Source organism: Nuphar pumila, chromosome 1 (genome assembly GCF_984573655.1).
Source record: "Nuphar pumila chromosome 1, dmNupPumi1.hap1.1, whole genome shotgun sequence".
In the NCBI taxonomy this organism is placed as follows: domain Eukaryota; kingdom Viridiplantae; phylum Streptophyta; class Magnoliopsida; order Nymphaeales; family Nymphaeaceae; genus Nuphar; species Nuphar pumila.
In genome coordinates, this window is record NC_143249.1 from 4,866,849 (window position 1) to 4,886,962 (window position 20,114).

The following is a 20,114-nucleotide window of genomic DNA, read 5'->3' on the forward strand; positions in this document are numbered from 1 at the left end:
CTTGTTGTTAGCCATTGAAAAGAGTCTTGATCATTAAGTTTTTCATTATGCAACTCATCAATCAACTCAGATACATTTTCTTCAATGATTTTCAATTGTTCTTCCATGTATGAGAATCTATTGAACGAGAACATATTCAATCACTTCTCATTGGATTAAATATAAAAAATAATTATACTACCCAATAAATGTTCATATAGCTTGTACAACACATATACCAAGAATTTGACTTTTTCAATTGCCATTTATGCATCATTTGCATCATCTTAATTATCCCATGTCATTAGTGTATTCGTTATCTCCTATCATTTTTGAGTCATCGTCATCCAACATAGTATAGTCATTATCATTATCCAATTCTTCACTATCAATGTGATTGCTGCCATGACTAATTGATTGCTTGAATGCATACACTAAATTAAAGTTATTGTATTTATCACTTCATTTGCTTTCATTCATACAACTTTTTTGCATTTTCAAATTTTATGATTAACCATAAAATTAACACATTCACCATCACACCTACATCTCAAGCATAAATTATAAAGTTCAATAATTTTTACCTAGTTATGTCATATACCCTAATTGATTCAGGCAACTGCATGCCATCCGCATGCATGTTAAGAACACTAATATTGTCCATTGTTTAGGGCAATTGGATGTTCACCAAAGGAATGCGCTCAATAGATGGTGCACAAGATATATGCAGATTCTTCACAGGATTTCCATCATTCACATCAATAATTTCTCCTTATTTAACTTTGTTAACCTCTAAGTAAATATCACCACTAAATAACAATGATTTTACATTATCATCATCCAAAATATTTATCCATATTTGTTGGTTGTGTACGTTTGGAGAATAATTATACCAAAGGCCTAATAACTTTTTCGTACATCCAGCTTTATGAAAAATCAAAGCTATAAATTTTGTTAAACTATTATTTTTAGAGATCAATATATATCTCTAATTAGTATGAATAGTGTTATGATAGTGTACTTTAACCCTTTCAGAGGCTATCATTAACTGCCTATATCAACCACACAACATATCATTTATCTAATAAAAATAATATGTGACAAAAAGATCACCATTATATGCTTCATACATTCAATTAACAAAAAAAAATCTAACCCTATTGAATGCTTGTGCAGAGTCAACCCAAACCTCATCACACTAATTGAATGACCTCATCACACTAATTGAATGTTTGTACACAGTCAATCCTAACCTCATTATCTCAAGAGAAAAACACCAAATATTAAATAAAAGATAAAAAATAAACACAAATAGTCTACAACACCAATATATATATATATATATATAAAACTATAAAAATAGTAAACCCTAAATGAAAAATCCAGTGTCAAATATTAAATAAGACACAAACAAATATTTGATATTTGATATATATATATATATATATATATATATATATATATATATATATATATATATATATATATATATATATATATATATATATATATATATATATATATATATATATGAAACTCACTTTAAGACCTAACCGAAAGACAACAAAGTTTACCAAAAAGTTGTCACAATATTGTCAGAATGCTACAAGATGATTTCATGAGAATCACCACAAAGGAGAGAGGGAGAGAGGGAAATGGTTAGGGTTCTAGATGGAAAAGGGTTAAGGTTTTAACCAGAAAAAAAAAACACCACAATGGCTTTATATTTGAATAAGCAAGCATGCAAAAGTCGGAGACATTCACAACATATATTTGCAAATGTAAGCAGATATTTGTGAGCAGTCTCGAGAAATATTTACTTAAAAGAGGTTCGCAGGTTATATTAGTGGAGTTTTGTATTTGCGAAGGTTGTGTTGTATTTGCAAAGGTCTTATCAAAGTGAGAAAGTCGGGAACATTCACAACTAGTATTTGCGAATGTCGACAAACATTTGTAGATCACTTCAAGGAATATTTACTTAAAGGAGGTTCGTAGGTTAGATTTGCGAAGTTTGTACTCTATTTGAGAATGCAGTACTGTATTTACAAAGGTCTCTAGGGTGAGAATGTCAGGAACATTCGCAATTGGTATTTGCGAATGTTGACAGACATTTATGGATCTTCTTGAAGAGTATTTACTTAAATAAGGTTTACAGGTTATATCTATGAAATTCGCACTGTAATTATGAAGGTAGTTATGTATTTGTGAAGGTCTCATCAAAGTGTGAAAGTTGAAGACATTAGTAACTGGTATTTGCGAATGCTGACAATCATTTGCAGATCTCCTTGAGGAGTACTTACTTAAAGGAGGTTTGTATGTTATATTCATAAAGTTCGTATTGTATTTGCGAAGGTCATATTGTATTTATGAATGTCTAATCAGAGTGTGAAAGTCGAGACATTCACAACTGGTATTTGCAAATGTCAACCGACATTTGCGGATATCTTCAAGGAATATTTACTTAAAAGTAGTTCATAGGTTATATTCGTAAAGTTCGTACTGTAATTGCAAAGGTAGTACTATATTTGAGGAGGTCTCATCAGAGTGTGAAAGTCAACGACATTCACAATTGATATTTTTGAATATTCAGACTTTTGCGGGTCTCCTCGAGCATTTACTTAAAAGAGGTTCACATGCTATATTCATGAATTTCATACTGTATTTGTGAAGATAATACTTATTTGAAGAGGTCTCATCAGAGTGAGAAATTCAGGGACATTCACAACTGCTATTTGCAAATGTATGCAAACATTTGAGGATCTTCTCAAGAAGTATTTACTTAAGAGAGGTTTACAGGTTATATTAATGGAGTTCATATTGTATTTGTGAAAGTCTCATCAAAATGCGAAAGTCAGAGACTTGCAAATGTCAGTAGACATTTGTGGATCTCCTTAAGTATTTACTTAATTATATTTATGGTGTTTGTACTGCATTTGCGAATATCATACTATATTTGCATATTTTTGCATAATCTCTTTTTTTATTGAAAGGTTGTGAACTTTCCACAACATACCTATATATGGTATGAACCTCATTAGGTTTGCATGTGCAAAGGACAAAAATATCTTTAAAAAGTCCAAATCAATGATTTTGGATATGCAAGAGATTTTATCAAATTAATAAGTATCTTGAAAAGTGTGCCATTTTGAAAAAAAACACAATCATTTTTCATTATTTTTAATAGTCAAAATTCAATCGAACCCAAGATCCCGCAGTTATGATAGTATCACCAAACCATCCAGCTATCTCATCCTACCCCTTTAAGGTAGGAGACTCACTGAGTGCGTAGGGCTGCCAATGGGTTTGGTTTGTATCAGGTATCAATCCAGCCTAAACCTGAATTTTCATGTATGGGCATGAAAAGTCTTGACCCAAATAATATTTGGGTCGACCTAAACCCGACCTGAGCATTATGTGAGCCATCATAATTTTTTCCAGGTACCCCACCCCAACATGGTTTTGTTGCTGGGAAATATATATATATATATATATATATATATATATATATATATATATATATATATATATATATATATATATATATATATATAAAATTATACTCACCTAGATTTGAGATTCAATTTTCAAGAACCCGAACTCATTCTTAGTTATATGGTCAGCCCTAACCTGACCCATTGACAACCCTATTCTATAGGCGAAGTATGTGGTAGACTCAATACAGTCCATTAATGAGCCAACCACCCGGCCCAATTGGGTCCGAACGGCCTAAATAAGAAAAAAGTTTAGGACCTTCCACCTGTTCCTCAACAAAATGCAATCAACACCAAATCGATTCCACTCATCCCTGATATCATCACTGCATTCGTACCCCTCATCGTGATTTAATTGATGGAAGTTGTTTTGATCAATGTTGTCAGCATCGGTATTTGGCCCTGAAGCGTTGGTCAACCGATTGAACTGGATCGATAGATACCGATATTCAACTGAATCGTTTTGTATGGCCAAAAAATAATAAAAAATTATTACATGTCAATTACAAACTGACACATGTTAAAACCATTAAAATAATATTAAAAAATATTTTTGATATTTTTTACATTTATTAAAACTAACCCATTCATGCCTACGGGGTATCTAATTCCTTCCGATGCATATCGACCGATACACACCGAATACTGATAACATTGGTTTTGATAAAATTAGACACCACTGATGTGATCTACATCATTCATTTAGTGGAGATGAATATTTAAACAGCTGAAATCCAACTTGTGTACATTATTTTTTTTGCAATTCAAAAATCAACAATTGACATATTTAAAAAATCATATTTTTTAATTGAAAAAGGCTGATTCTTACTAAATCGACCATGCTGGATTAAAATAACTTGCATCCGTAACAACGATATGCTCGAGCTCCGTACAGATCCCATCATCTGACATAAGATGGTTTCAATCCTAACCGTTCAATAAAACGTTAGGACTTGCGCACATTTTGACTGATCCTAGCCATCGACGGTTAGGTTCGACATAAGATGGAAGTGGAACCCATCCAATGTCAATGAAAGGGATCCCTTGTAAAGACAAAAGCAGGAACCGAACGTACGGGGACACTTTTTTTTCTAACCCGCGCAGAGAGAGAAGGGGGGGACGTTGTGTTGTGTAGTGGCAGCATGAACTGGAATCGTCCGGACGCGATTTCGACGTTTTGACTCCCTCCAATCTTTGCTTCCCTATCACGGCACCGACGTCAATAGCCATCTTACTGTAATCCTAATCCTAACCACCACGACGCACCCGTCAATCATCTCACACACAAAAAAAAGGTCCGCAGAGAACGAGCGGAGTTGTTGAAAATGGAACTTCTCTCTCTCTCTCTCTCTATTTTTAAGAGTTGTATCACCATTGATGACGATTTGATTATGTACATAGAAGGTTAGTTGAAGATGGAGACATCCCTTCTCCCTTTCAATCCCCTGCCATCTTCATTAAAAAAAAAAACAGAGAAAAAAAAAGAGAGCTAGACTTTGGACGAGTTACTACTAATTCCTCGTCATCGCCGGAGCCCAGAAATCCGCACCGTTGCTGTTAGCTACATGGACGGTGCACGACACCGGCACCAAACACAGCCCTCGACTCCTCAAACCGTACTTGGGTTCTTCTCCCCCGCGTCCACCCTCCTTCACAAACAACAAACAAAATAATGAGAGAGAGAGAGAGAGAGAGAGACTCACTGGACGTTGAACGGAAGGTATACGTTGCAGATATGGCGAGCTCAATACCTGAACAAATGAATTAGACTAAGAAAACCACATAAACACACCCCATCAACTAGCTATCTAAAAGAGCCAATTAATGGTCTGACCTGAACTTGTTCATGAAGAAATTTGATGTATCCCATCGCCTCGTGAAGAACAGTAGCCGTATCAGTCTGCAAAAACCATCAAAGAAGAGTAGAAAAAATAAGAAATGGACCTTCCTTCCTTGAAAATTTTCACCACATAGAAAAAGGGCTCCCATCCATTTTTTCTACCTTCCCAAATGGAGAAACAAGCTGCTGCAGCGCGGTAATTCTCTCACCCAGTTTCTCCTTCCTTACCTACCACCACCCAAAAAAGTAAGTCAAAAAACAGTAGAAGAAAAGCATATCAGGGAACAAAAAACCTCTCTCTCTCTCTCTCTCTCAGTTCAACCTTCAGAGGGACAGCAAACCCTGTCCTGGCCTTCTTCAAACCCGCCGGCTGATTCCCAACGTCGTCGTTCTCCGGCGAGCAGCCGGAGACGGAGCTCGCCGTCCTCCTCTTCGGCTCCGTCGCAGGCTCCCCGCTCTCCGCCCTCTGCAGAACCACAAAAACGTAAGGCATTCTCTCCACCCATCTCTCTCCCAAAAACCATCCGGCCCTCAGCTTCCAAGATAATTACAAACTTACCCACGACGGCGATGGACCGTTGCTGCTCGACGAGGTGGTCGACGACGACGACTCGCTGCCGCCCATCCCCGACCTCCGAAACCCCACCACCTCGGTGACATTCCCGTAAATAAACCCCTCCTCTTCTCCTAATCCCTCCATACCCAGATCCCCATACCCTCCACCAGACAGCACCTCCCCGTCGAACCCAAACCCGCTTCCTCCAACCATCGCCATTCAAGACAAACCAAAAACTGAAAGCAAAAGCGGTTTCTGGGCTAGTCGGAAAACCAGAATCCGGCGGCACGAATGTTTTTGCTAGGTTAAGCACCGGAAGCGAACGTCTCAGGCAATTAAACTGAAAGCTGAAGGAGTGAGACAGTAGGGTTCAAAATAAGCAAGAGAGAGAGAGAGACTACGGAAGGTTCTGGGGTTTCAGTCGTTGGCTCGGCCCTGCTCTGCTGTGCTGCCCCTTTACCAGTTTGTCCCTTTTGGACGGGACGCTCTCTCCCGTATCGAAAACCGCTGTCCTATGTGGAATAGCGGTTTTGGGGTTCGGCGATTTGGTAGTCGGCGGGAAACATGATCAGCCTCTCGCTTCAACGATTCCCCAAAGGGAATTCCTAATTCGTCTCGAGCTGGCTAATGGCTATCGTTATTATTATTATTATTATTGGCCAATCGGATCAACTCGTTCCCCGTAACGGATCGGTCCGGGTGCGTGTAGAAAAGAGATTAGGGATGGCAGTGGACCGGGGGACAGCGGATGGAGGACATTATATAGGGATAAAGGTTAAAATTCATCCCTCTGCGAGGAATGGAGGCGGGGATGAAGGTTCAGATTTTGAAACGGGGCGGGGGTGGAGACCTTGTCCCCCGCCCCAGTCCACTACCATCCCTAGAGAGGATAGTACTACGAAGTAGGCTAGCTGTGATGGGGGTAAAAAAAGGAAAGCAACACGTAACAGGACCCACATCAGGGAAGGCGTACCGGGACTGACAAGGATGATCGGATCGAGAAGTGAGGGTGGGCAGATAAGCATGACGACATTGCTCCCAACCATCTTCGGCCTTGACCCGTCCCTGGCGCCTTTCCCAACTCTCACCGTTTGTTATTGTTTCTATATAAAACCATTTTTTTTGTATTTTATGTTTATAACATAAATTCAACATTTTAATGTTAAATTAGACGTATATTGGAGTTTCTGTTCATGTATTTTTTTATATAACATATTTTTTTGTGTGTTTCTATATGAAAACATGAAAATACAAAAAAAAAAAATATTATAAAAATACTTGAACAAAACCCTACTACAAGTCCAATTTAACTCACCCTTGTGGTGGGTTTACAAGTTTGCATTGGATCTTGGGTCAAAATCAAAATCTCCTGTTGTTTCTATACCCAAATTAACTTGGTTCTCACTTGTATTATCCAACTAAAACCAAATTAAACCCAAACATTCTATTTGAACTCACTTTTCTGTGTCTTTTTCTATATAATTTCTTTTAATGTAAATCAATTTTCATCCTATATTCAAAATTTAACCAAATTACTTTTGTTTCGCATGTTGCAATGGTGCGATCTAATTTTGACAGTCACTTGGAGTCGTGATAATGGCTAGCTTGGTTCTTCTTACCACTTATATTGAAAGCACACATCCAAACCACTAATTTAAACTCCATCAGATTACCAAGGTACTAGGCCCAATGAATGGATGCCATAAATCTTACCGGCACCCTTTCCCCAATTACCGAGTGCATAGAAGACCCAAGGGGTTTGGCTTAGTGGAGATGGGGCCTAGACCGTTTGACGGGCAGTGGAGGTTCGAATCTCATGAGCAGCACCCTCCCATGTAAACTGAAGCTTAGCGACTCCCTGAGGTCGAAGGGTAAGCTCTCAGAGTTTAACACCGACATGAACGGAGACCATAAGTACGGCAGGCTGAGCCAGCGCTGCTCGGCCTCTGCTCTTGGGGCGGTTTCTCTGAGGAAAAGTAAAAAAAAAAATTTAAGGTTGCTTCGATCACTGAGACCCCTCCAAGTTAATAGAGAGAGGCCGGAGCTACCAGCTGGTCGAGTACATACATACACCTCATATGGCGAGCAGATTCAATAATCAAACTAAGTACTTTACAAAGTATTCAGCCACCCAAACAGTTTTTAAAAAATTATTGGTGAAATTCAAATAATTTTTGTAAAAGATACTATCAGGGAGGGGAGAACATATATTGTGATTTGGATTTACTTTGAAAAGTACTGGGTCCGATCACTAGATCCCATCTCACGGGTACATGCAGGCTCATAAATGGTAAATGACTATGCGAGCGTGGCAACTCCCCGAGGGCACGAGGTAAGCTCACGGAGTTTTATGCTATCAGGACAGTGATGGTAAGTATGGCAGGACGAGCCACGCAGCTAACAAGTCTTTGATCCTGATGTGTAAATATCAATAAAATGAGTAGGCGAGACATGGTACCATGCCTCACTCTGTTAAAAGGGGGCATTGACAGCATGGAGGAAAATAGGATTCACTACTTTTGCTTATACCATATCTTGGGAGGATCCGCAAAGCTGGTGAGGGAAAAATATGCGATTCTCTCAATCACCTTTGGCTTTTTCTCATACCTGGTGACATTATTGTAAAACTATGAGTGATTTGTATTACTTCAACCAACACATTTTTTCTTACCGGCCTTATCCTATTAGACGTGTTACAACATGGAGCCATGCTTTTATGGTTCGTTTTTAAATAAAGAATATTATTTAAAGCATATATAAAAAATTGGTAAAATGTTGTGCTGATTGACGTTTTCAAGTTTTTTCTTTTCTTTTTTCAAAACACCTATTTTAAATGTTATAACTATATCACCTAAAGCTTGTTTTGCTCCCCTTTTCCAATGTTTTGAGCGTTTGGTCGATCAAACCTTATATATTTGTTCTTTATAATCTATTTAATAAGAAATATGTTTTACGCAAAGACTTTACGATATCTAGACAATAGACATGTTTTTAGAGACGTGAAAAATAGGCAACTCATGATGCATTTAATACTTTACAATACAAAGTTTTGTGGGCAGTTGATTTTTAGTGTTTTTAAAAAAAAAAATACATCTAAATATTGAAATTTTATAATCTAAAACACACCACTAACTAAATGAATGATAAAAATCTAATATATAAAGTCCGATCGATGAAAAACTCGATCTTTAGGTTGGATAGTCCCCTTTTTATGTCTCTCTCTCTATATATATAATATCTCTCTTAATATTCTGACATTAGTTTACAAAGGAGCAGATGACATTAGTTTATGACATTTTGAGCTTAACTCACTTTTGCAAATCGGGCTCTATAGCATATAGATGTGTTAAACATATTCCATTTGCTAGGAATATATATTGGGCTCTTGCATAGTGCTTTTTCAATGAAAAATATAATCTTTTAAACCTTCAAAATATTTATAATCATGAACCTTTGATTTTTAAAGTCTTTTACACGTTATAATTGGGTGTTGCAAAAGGTTCCTACTAAACAAATCATATAGATCATATTTGTAATGCCAAATTAAAAACAAAAAAACTAGCCCTCACGGCTCTCTCCCAATGATTATTATATTTAAAAGAAAAAACAATCTCGTTTGTCCTTTTCGAAAGAGAAAAGGATACTTTAAGCGAAGACATATAATTCCTTGGATACGTTCTCATTTGCAAGTTTGCATTATTGAGCAAGCGACCATCTTACAAGGCGACTATTGATAAAATAAACATATAATTGCATGGTAAACTGAAACACACTTTGGTGGTAGCGTTCACATTTTCCTGCTTATTTTCCCGAGGGCACAACCATGTACTTATACTATAAACAAAGGGCTTCGTGCTCCCATCTGATCTGTGTTGTGTCACCAGTCTTCCCTACAACCCACCCTTCATTGCAACGCAGGGTCTTGGGTCAAATGGAGAGAGACTCAGGTTTTGGGATATGGTGGGCTTGGCGGAACTCGCCTCGAGCCAAAACCCCAGACCCTCTCTCTCTCTCTCTCTCTCTCTCTCTCTCTCTGTTTTTTGCTAAGCCAAGAATAATGAAAGAAGGGAAAAAAAGAAAAAACTTGATTCTCATTGACCACAATCAAGATGGGTGTGAACTCAGCCAGCCCTAGTGTAGACTTCCACATATAATGTTTGAGGGCCACCGCATCTCTGCACAAACTGATAAATTGGCTAAGTCAGTTTTAGAGGCGGATCAGGTGCAATGTGCACATTGCACACTTTGAGTGTTGACCACTCTTCAGGGTACAGTCTGTCGGCTGTGGGGCTCAACAGAAGATGAAGGGTGGATCAGGTGCAGGTGCACACTAAAAATATGTGATATTTGCCGATGGCAATGTAGGCACCCACATCATTCTACTTGGACACTTTTAAACCGACCCACCTAACCAGGTGTGCAAAGCCCTTGAGACACTTTCTTTCTGTCCTAATCAAAGTTACAAATGTCATGGGCATTATGAAAAACAAGATGCGCTTTATTATGATATGTTTGGAAAAATGTCATAAGATTTTTAAATTATTGCCATTTGATCTTGGTATTATTTTGATACGTCTCAGCTAAAGAATGCATGAAATGCTGTCACGTGATTGGCGGTGTCAATTAGTCATGGCATTTAGCCGCTCTCTGGATCCCAGATCTCCATGATCAGGTGCTATCTTTTTTCATGGAGCCTTATCCAACTCAATCAGGTAGATAAAAAACACGCATTATAGAACCAAAGCATCAAGTCCTCGTTATTCGGTGCTGCAATTATTGTTGATTATACAAGTGGCAGAAGCAAAACGCAGACTTAGGATTCTTTTTAGGGATAAGACATCAAGTTATCTTTGATTTTCTATTTTGTTTACAAGCAATTCTTTATTCATATATATAATGAGAGGAAGAATAGAGATAAATATAACAAAATAACATTATTTCAAAAAAAGTATAACAAGCGACATAAAAATGAGACCCCCGAGGTGGGGTTGGTGTAGTTTGGTGGAGCCTTGGCCACTTAGACTGGTGGTCAAGGTTCGATTCTCATGGGTGCCACCCCTCCGTGCAAGTTGACGCCCAACATAAGCCCCAAGACTACGGGCCCTACCCAAAGTGACAAATCTTGTGAAATTTTTAATATCACGAGGAATGACCTAAAAGTTAAAAACGATCATTCATCGTGGTTAAGTATAGGACTAGAGGAGATCACCTTTATCCACTAAAAAGAGTTTTTGAGCACCTAAGAAAATATAAATTCAAGATAAATCCTTAGAAGAAAATATAAACTCAAGATGAATTGCTAGAAGCGTGTCTTCGACATTGAGTTAAGTAAGTGTTGAAAAAAATCATTTGGGCCTACGCATGACAAGTCACACGTTATATGTTGTCTAGGGTTGAGGCCCTCTTTATATGATCTAATTTGCTTGGGCCATGTGATATCTCATATGGTGTTGTGTTATTATGTGAAAAGACCTCTTATAACCTTATCTATCATTTTCTGATTCTATGATGGACTGAATTAGAAAAAGACTCTCAGTTGGTTACAAATTGAGTTATGGTCCTCAAACCATATATAGTGGCTTTCTCTCTTTAAACTCCTCATTATCAACAAGAGAATTCAGTCTCTCTCTCATAAGGTTTAGAGAAAGACAAGGGCTACATATATAAGTTCTGAAAGATCATACCCGTTTAGGATTTACAGGAGCATCAATGGATTCAAGTACGCTTCTGCATCAAGATTTAGTTTCAATTTTGATTTTAATGATTTAACGCGCACAAGAATAACAGTCCTTTTAGTTTTTCGGTGGATTCTAAATTCAACAATTGGTATCAGAGCATCTTGTTCATATTAAATCGCTGAAATATTTAGTTTGTTTGCCATTATTTTCTCATTCTTTTTGCAATCAATTTTTGGTGCGGACACCGTCGGGTGCCTGCACGTTTCTCGAGGAAAGAAAAAAGACTGGATCCCCTTTCTCGGGTTTTCTTTTCGGACTGATGATGGGGCGTGGGTGGAAGATATTGTTTGGTTGCACCAAGATGGGAGAAAGGGTCGTTCGGCATTTTCCCTTTTATGTCACCAAACAGGAAAGAAGGGAGGGTCATTCAACCCTCCCCTTCGGGCAGCCAAAACCGATGGACGGGAGGGATCTGACCCTCTCATCTATTTTTTGTTTACCGGACAAAGGGGAGGGTTGACCCTCCCCCTTTAAGTTTATCATCGGCTGGGGGGGGGGGGTAATTTTTTTTTTAACCATCGGACAAAGGGGATCCAGTCCCCTTCTCATCCCCCTTCAGATCATCGCCGACAAGGGGCTCACTCTCTTTAGGACTCTGGATGGTCGAAGGGTTTTCCCTTTCCTGGCTACCGGACGGGGTGTTACCCGATCGAAATGTCAGACGGGCACTCACTGCTCAGACTGTCGGACAACGAGAGGGCAGATGCCCATTTAGACTAGACAAGTCGATGATATTCAGGGCTTTATCTGGCATCATCGTCGGGTGGTTCAGGGCTAGCTATAGCCAAGACTTACTTTGGCGACACTCAAGGCTTTATCTGGCATCATCGTCGGGTGGTTCAGGGCCAGCTATAGCCAGGACTTACTTTGGTGACACTCAGGGCTTGGATCGACCATCATCAAATGCTCCCGGACCGACGACAATCAAGATACAGTTCAGGCTCAACCTTTCGCATAAACTGTATGAGTTAGGGCTGATACGGCCTTAAGCCGATTCAACATCCCGTTCAACTCAATTTTGGGTGGGTGTATGGTTGTACAGGGCTGAATCGGGCTTTAGCCGATCCGACGACCTAGGCTGGTTCAGTATTCAATTGATTCAGTCGGTTAGGCCGGTTCAACCATATGCCAGGTCCGGTTTGGTTTTTTAGTAGATCGAACCAGACCGGTTCGACCTTCAGCCGACCGAACCAGACCTATTTTTTGCTGGGTACTAGTCTCACTAGTGACCCAAGCCGGGTTTCGGGACCCAGTCAGGCCCGGACTGGCTTAGGTCTCATTCAGAGGTAGGACTAGTGATCGGTTCAGTCCCCATTTGGTTTGGGTGGGGGGTGGGGGGGCTGAACCGTGTCAGACCATGCCTTGGCGATGGTCGGGCCTGGTTACAGCTGATCCACTACATGGGCTTGGACCCAGTTGCAGTGTGTTGGGTCTGACCTGATCCGGGTCAGACCAGCTTTGACCTCTAGGTGGGTCCATCCATATCCGATTGGCCAGAACCGTGCACAAGTCTTGAAGTAATAAATTTTTTATTATTTTGTATGAGGATTTTATTATTTTCAAAGGCTATTTGGTGTGCTTTATGTGTCATTTTTGGTGGGCTTCATACATCATGCAAGCATCTAACATTCATGCATTTTTACAAGTAGTGATAAAAAAAACATAGCATATCATGCCAAAATCATGTATATAGGATCATCAAGGTCATATTCTGTACATTCTCATGAAAAAAAAGAAAAAGAAAGTCAAGTCTAGAGAGCGTATAGTCTATGCGACCCTCCCTAATTGTCTCTAGCTCACTGAGGGCATGGGCACCTCGAGTGTATCAGCTCAGTACACTCCAAGCAGATTCGAGAACCGCAATACCTCTGGTTGGTTTGTACCACTCCACACAGGTGTTGGTGGCCTTCCCCTAGCCCTGATCACCAAGGAGTTTCATCTCGTCCTGAAGGAATGACAACATCTTCGTTTGAGCATACAACTCCTTAGTGAGCTTCAACTCTTGAAGTACATACCTCAACTTCTCGCGGTACTCCACAAGCTTTCCCTTATGCAAATTTTTTTAAAAAATCAGTATTAGCGTCTTGAAAAAATTTTGGTTTTTGTCAAATTTTCTGTATAAAAAATAAAGTGGGTTTACGAGCACCAACATGATATGATCCCAATATCAAATATGCTAAGTGCTAAAAACATACATTCCTAGCAAAAGAAAAACAACAAAAAGAGATGTGGAGAGAGGGACAATACCTCAAATTCAACCTCAGTCCGAAGGCGCGCGAGTTTCGTGTGCTGTCAGTTGGACCTCATCAAAAGCAACATCCCAAGCTCTCTGAGACTCCTCCAAGGCAAATAGTAACTGCTCCACTGTGACCCTCATCTTAGCTACCATGTCCTCCAAGTTCTGGATCCAAGCCTTGTACATCTCTCTCCTCCTGGAAAAAATCAACATGAAAATAAATGAATTCAGGTACAGATCATGATACAAATCATAGTACATGCTAGAAAAGAAAGAAAGAGAAAAAACAACGATAGAACCAAGCAGGAGACCTCATGATGGGTCATCCTCGGCCATTGTGCTCCGCTTGTTAAGTTCTGCAGAGCCGTTCATTCGTAGTATGGTTTATAATTCATAAAGAATTGATTTTGAATGGATGCATTATATGGAGGAGAGAGGATTCCTAAGATTTTGATGCATTCATCTAAAGTTATTGTCATCTCTCTCATCATAATCTCGAAAGTGTTGGTGTGGAGATTTCATCTCTCTGCAGGTGCGGTGATCAGCAGACCGTTGACCATGAAATCACACAATCGAGCAGCCTAAAAAGGTGATACTCAATTAAATACTCTTCGTGGTAAAGAAAATGGATCAGTATGTAGAAAAAAGAATAGGATAACCAAACGAAAAAGAGAGGAAACATGTTTTACCAGGTCACCCTCCTCAATGCAGTAGTACTCGTGAACCAGCCCCAGGACGTCGAAGTGCAAAAAAACATTGTCTTTCTCAATCTTCACCATGACAGAAGGTAGGAAAATGAGCACAACCAACATGAAATTGAAATAAAACAAGGCTTTCTAATTGTCTCAATCTTCACCATGACAAAAGGCAGGAAAACGAGCACAAACAACAGGAAATTGGAATAAAACAAGGCTTTCTAATGGTCTGGAGATAACAGTGGACCTCAATTTAAAAAAAAAATTGCAGAAAAACTGCTAATGACACATTGATTGTCGTTAGCTGTAACCTATGTGTCATCAACAAAAAAAGCAAGGGTGGTAGTGTGTCCTCAGTTCGAGTACATGTGTCATCAATAAAAAGAGAAAGATTCCTAAAAGGATCATTGAAGCCATGATGTGTCGTCAACAAAAGAGAAAGTCTTTCTAACGGCACAGTGATGTGTCATCAACAAAAGAAGTAGTTTTTCTTAATGACACAAAGATTGTTGTCGGCATGTCTTTAACGACATATGATGTGTCGTTAATAGTTGTTTTCCTTAGGATGGCTCTTTCTCCCAAAAATAACTTCTTCAGAGGTCATTTCATGCATTTTTGTTCCATGCATTTCACACACTTTCATCCTATAAATAAATGAATATTAGGTTTGTATGTTGTCAAACAATTTGAAGAAGCAATTTGATGCTCATTTGATGAGCGCATAAACCAACCTTGCCCAAACCCCTTTTCTCCAAAAGCATATCTTTCAATTTTTAAAATGTTTGTCTTCCTGATATTTTTTGCTAAAAAAAAACTCATCTTTGTCTTTATTTTTTTTAAGTATTTGTTTTTACAAATAGATTAATCATATTTCATGTGATTTCAGGCGACAAGACACTTGTTTCATCGTTTATCTTACTTCACTTATCAAAGGCTTCCCACTCACTATTACCGAAGTCGAGAAAAAACCCTTATATAAAACAAAATACTAGCTTATTTTTTTATCCAACCTTGTTTGGCAAGACCTCTCTACCTATATAGACATGCATCATAGAGAGACCCTTGCCTTTAGCTACGTACGTACGTGCCTTAACAACAGTTGTCTATGTCTTTGTTTTTTATAAAAACCTCTTTCAAAAATGCTTTGTCAAAGTCAAACTTTCGCTCTTTTGCAAAACTGGTGTGTATGCTTCTTTGTTATCGATCGAGATTCAAACATTCAACAACAAAAAGAGGCATCTATAGATGCCTAATTTTTAACCAGGACATTTTACGTACCCAAAAAATCAAACTTTCGACAAAACATCTTCTTTAGGGTTTTCAACCAAAAGAAAAACTAAAGTAGAGAATGTCAACTTCCCAACAAACAAAAAATTAAGTCAATTTGACATTGGTATCAAAAGGTATGGCCAAAATAAGTTGATAGGAAGAGTTGATGACACATGAAATGTCATCAACATTTTTCCTATCGTCAGAGGTTAGCCTTTTTCGTGTTTGTCGTCAGGATTTTCCTAATGACACACGTGTTTGTCGTCAGCTCTTTTTGCTAACAACATTTGTTGTTTGTCATCAACCAAGATTTGTCAGCATTTTTTGCTTGTTTTAAAAAAATGTCACCAACATGATCTTATCTTACCCACTTTCCAAACACTGAACAAAATATTCTGAGTTGAAAACCTCTTTACAAAGCTCCACCCTTATATTTAAGGCAACCCACTTTGGATGAATCACAACCCTTCTTTCAAAGACTTCTCAATAGAGTCGTTCATCCCAATCTAGGTAAGATTCTGAAAGACAAATCTTGAATGTGTTGAAAACATATTTGGATCCGCCAAAAAACTATAAATAAGGGACCACTCTCTATTTCACGAATTTGAAAAATCTGAAAATATAGAGTTCACATCTCTAGCTATAGCCCTACTATGCCAAAACTCCAATACAACTAGACCTAACCTAGGCTAGGACTCGGATCCCTTATTTCATGTTTGTCATGGAGCTCGCGCTTAGCCAAAGTACTGCCCATGCTCCACTGCGCTCGCCAATAAAGTAAAAAGGGCTGCTTAAGCCCGAGGTGAGATTCAACACATTTTTTATCATTCATTTCGTTCATTTATTGCATTTTTCACAAGTCCCCTAACATTGATATATTTTGCTTGTTTAGTCTTTTTTCTTGACTTTTGGTGGCTCAGGCTATTAAGCTCAACTTTTTTAGGATCAACGTACGACGTAAATACATTCGCAAGCCACAAGCCAAAAAATGAATATTCCATGCTCCTAGTGTGACTGATTTTTGCTCAACATAAGAGGAAAAACACACAACCTTGAAGAACGAACCCCACAAACTCTTAAATTTAGATCCGATTTTTTGAATCCTTTTCTAAATTTTTCTCATGAAAACCCTTCTTGTTACTTTAAAAAATTTGAGGATCCACAATATGCAAGAAATATTATGATGTTTTTTAACACATGAAATATTATTATTCTTAGGGGTAGTAATGTCACTTTTTAATATATATATATATATATATATATATATATATATATATATATATATATATATATATATATATATATATATATATATATATATATATATATATATATATATATATCATAGTTTTAAAACTTGCAGCATCAACCTAGTGAATCGGTTGACTCAGCCTAGATCTACAAGTTTCTGGGTCAAAAAAATTGTTGAACTCAATTTTTACAAAACTTGACCTAGTCATGAATGAGTTAGTCGAGTCATGCATATATATATATAGTATATTTTATATGTAATTACATATATTATATAAAATATAATGCAAACATTCTGTATATTATATATAAAAATATGATTATACATGTATTAATAAAATTATACATTAAATATATTATAAAAATATAATATAATGCATATTATAAGTAATATATTGGTAAAATACTATAAAATATAGATACGTATATTTATATATTTTATATAAAATAAGGCCGAGTCACGAGCGGAGTGACTAGTCACTAGGTTTTAAAACCATGATATATATATATATATATATATATATATATATATATATTGTCTCTGAATTACAAATCAAGGGTTAAAATAAACAAATAATCGTTTGACCAAAGATTTTCACGCCCTCAAGATTGAAACATACAGGGAACCATATTTAAGACCTTATTTGGAATATCGGCATCCATGGTAGCTAAGGTAGAAAGTATGGAATCCACAAATAGAGTGGATGTGATCAGTGTTGTGAGAGGTGTACGCCTCAGTACCTGAAGCGTACGCCTCAGAGGCGAAGCGCACACTCAAGGTACTGAGGCGTTGTACCGAGGCATTTGAGTCTTGAAGCGTACGCTTCACATGGGTGAAGCGCACGCCTCTTATCGAGGCGTGCTTCGCCTCTAAGGCGTACGCATCATGTAAAGCAAAAAAACCCAACTCCCGTCTCCTCCCCTTTCTTTGCAGCCGATGACCTTCACCCGCAGCATCCCTATGGCAGAAATACAACCAGAAGGCTGTGAAGCATAGGCCCTTCCCGAGGTATACTCTCTCTCTCTTATAGGAACATATAACCTGCTTCGCCAGACCACAGGGTGTTGCGTGTTCTGGGGGGGGGGGGGGGGTTGCAACTTGCACATATAACCTGCCCAAGATTTAAATCGTTAAAAGAGAAAGAACAAGAAGAGTGACGTCTTTGGAAGCTCTCGCGGAGCGCATCATCATCTTCCCCTTTTTTCTATCGAGAACCAGAGACGATCTCTGACTCTCGGGCCATTTGAAAACCCTAATCTCGTCATCCATGGCCTCCTTCATCACATGCCGACTCTCGCCGTCGTTCCCGCGTGACTTCTGCTTCCCTTTCACTCCGCCTCTCCACGGTCGGAGCTCTATGATGATCGTCTACTCGAGGCGATTCTTCTTGAGATCTCCTTCATTGTACGCGAGTTCTAGGCTATAGAGTGAAGTCTTATGTTTCTTCTTTTGGAAGGAACCCGACCGGACGGAGGATTCCCGGGAATGTGCGGAGAGGGAGGAGGATCGCGTACTGTTTGATCTCAACATCACTGTCCTGCTCATTGGGTTCGCCTTCAGAATGTAAATGAGGCCGCCTGTGAGTTTTGTAGCATCCCCCCCCCCTTCTTTTTTTTGTTCCGTGTAAACTGTAAAGCCCCCTTTTATTACTGACCGTATTTCCACCGACGATCAAAATATTTTATTTTATTATTTTGATCATGAAGCTTACGCTTCAATGCCTCGAGGCGTACGCCTCGCTTCATAACAGGCTCAATGCCTCGCTTCACCTTATCGCATTTAACAACCTTGGATGTGATACTTCCCACATGCTTTATTGGAGTACCATCAAAATTCTGGCGAACCGAATTCATTTTGAAGTTGGTTGGGAGGATTTGTGGATTTGATAGTTGCCTCTTCAAGTTTGTTTCTTAAAAAAATATTTTTAAGTGTTTTTCAAAGCTTGATAATATATAATGTGCATATTATATAATATAATATAATTTATAAATAAATAATATATAAAAAGTAGCAAATAAAATAAAGTTGTAAAACAAAAGAAACAAAAAAAATTGGAACAAAAGAGAAAGCCATCCCTCATCAACAACAAAGCCACAAATAAAAGATTATCATTCAAAACAACAATAGGAGAAGATTGGGAGCTATGGAAAGGGAATTAGCAAGGAATTAAGAAGCATGACAATAGAATTGAGCAATGTGGTCAGGCTAAGCACCAGCTGTTGGGGCGAAATCCTGTGAAAACAAATAGACAGGGAGCGTACCTGGATTCGTCATTGATCGTGTAGGTGATTTGGCGTTCTCCTCAGCCGGTCGACGCCCACAATGAGCCCAGGCCTTATGTCGACGGTGAGCAGGACCCTGTTCTGCTTAAGCTTGAATGCAGAAGTGAGTTTGGGCAGGATATGGCTATGAACTCTCATCATCTTCATAGCCCCTAATCCCATATTTATAATGGAGAATTGGGCAGTTACGTGAATGTGGTCTCTCCACATTCACGTAACTCCCACCCACTACCTCCATCATCCAGTCACTTACGTGACCCACTAACATGGTGTCAAACTGGGTCAGATTGCGGGTTGGACCCGTAACCCATAATGTCCAACATTCTCCCACTTGACCCATTGACACCAAAAGTGTACTAAATCGAGGTGTATACTGTTATCTCGATTTAATTCTTCATGTGGGTTCACATGCCATCCTTTATCACAAGGATGAATCGTATGAGTCAAGGATATGAACACCCCTTTATGAAATGTTATATTTCCTTGTACTACACTACAATTCACCTTCAGTGCTTAGGCATGTAAAGAAATTACTTTTATGAATAGGTTAGTCTCACACCTATTCTATTTGGTCCTTTAATATTGTTATTCTGCTATTCTCTCTAACCCATATGAGAGATTCTTTATGCAAAATCAACAATAACACAAAACTTTAGAGAATCAAAACATAAACACAAATGTGATTACATAATGTATTGTCATACATCAGAAGGAATCAAAAAAGACCCATCCCCTTTACATGTTGGGAATACAATCCCGGTGCTAGCCCTTTAGTA

At 38.5% G+C, this 20,114-nt stretch overlaps 1 protein-coding gene across 1 annotated transcript; it reads right to left on the reverse strand.

The window, feature by feature from the left end:
* Positions 1–4,823: 4,823 nt before the first annotated feature.
* LOC149847756 (transcription factor bHLH113-like) lies at positions 4,824–6,686 on the reverse strand. Its single transcript, XM_090009401.1, has 6 exons — positions 5,870–6,686; positions 5,633–5,776; positions 5,473–5,538; positions 5,305–5,370; positions 5,174–5,221; positions 4,824–5,119 (listed from the first exon to the last, which is right to left on the reverse strand). Exons 1-6 carry the CDS (start codon positions 6,083–6,085, stop codon positions 4,982–4,984), a joined length of 678 nt encoding a protein of 225 aa, XP_089865527.1. The 5' UTR covers positions 6,086–6,686; the 3' UTR covers positions 4,824–4,981.
* Between the last annotated feature and the right edge of the window lie 13,428 nt (positions 6,687–20,114).

Bases quoted from the DNA above. Each gene is read 5' to 3' on its own strand.
- LOC149847756 (XM_090009401.1), bottom strand. From the start codon at position 6,085: ATGGCGATGGTTGGAGGAAGCGGGTTTGGGTTCGACGGGGAGGTGCTG. The intron at 5,539-5,632 runs GTTGAACTGAGA...GGGTGGTGGTAG, and splicing joins GGTTTGCTGTCCCTCTGAAG to GTAAGGAAGGAGAAACTGGG. The intron at 5,120-5,173 runs GTGAGTCTCTCT...TTGTTTGTGAAG, and splicing joins TACCTTCCGTTCAACGTCCA to GAGGGTGGACGCGGGGGAGA.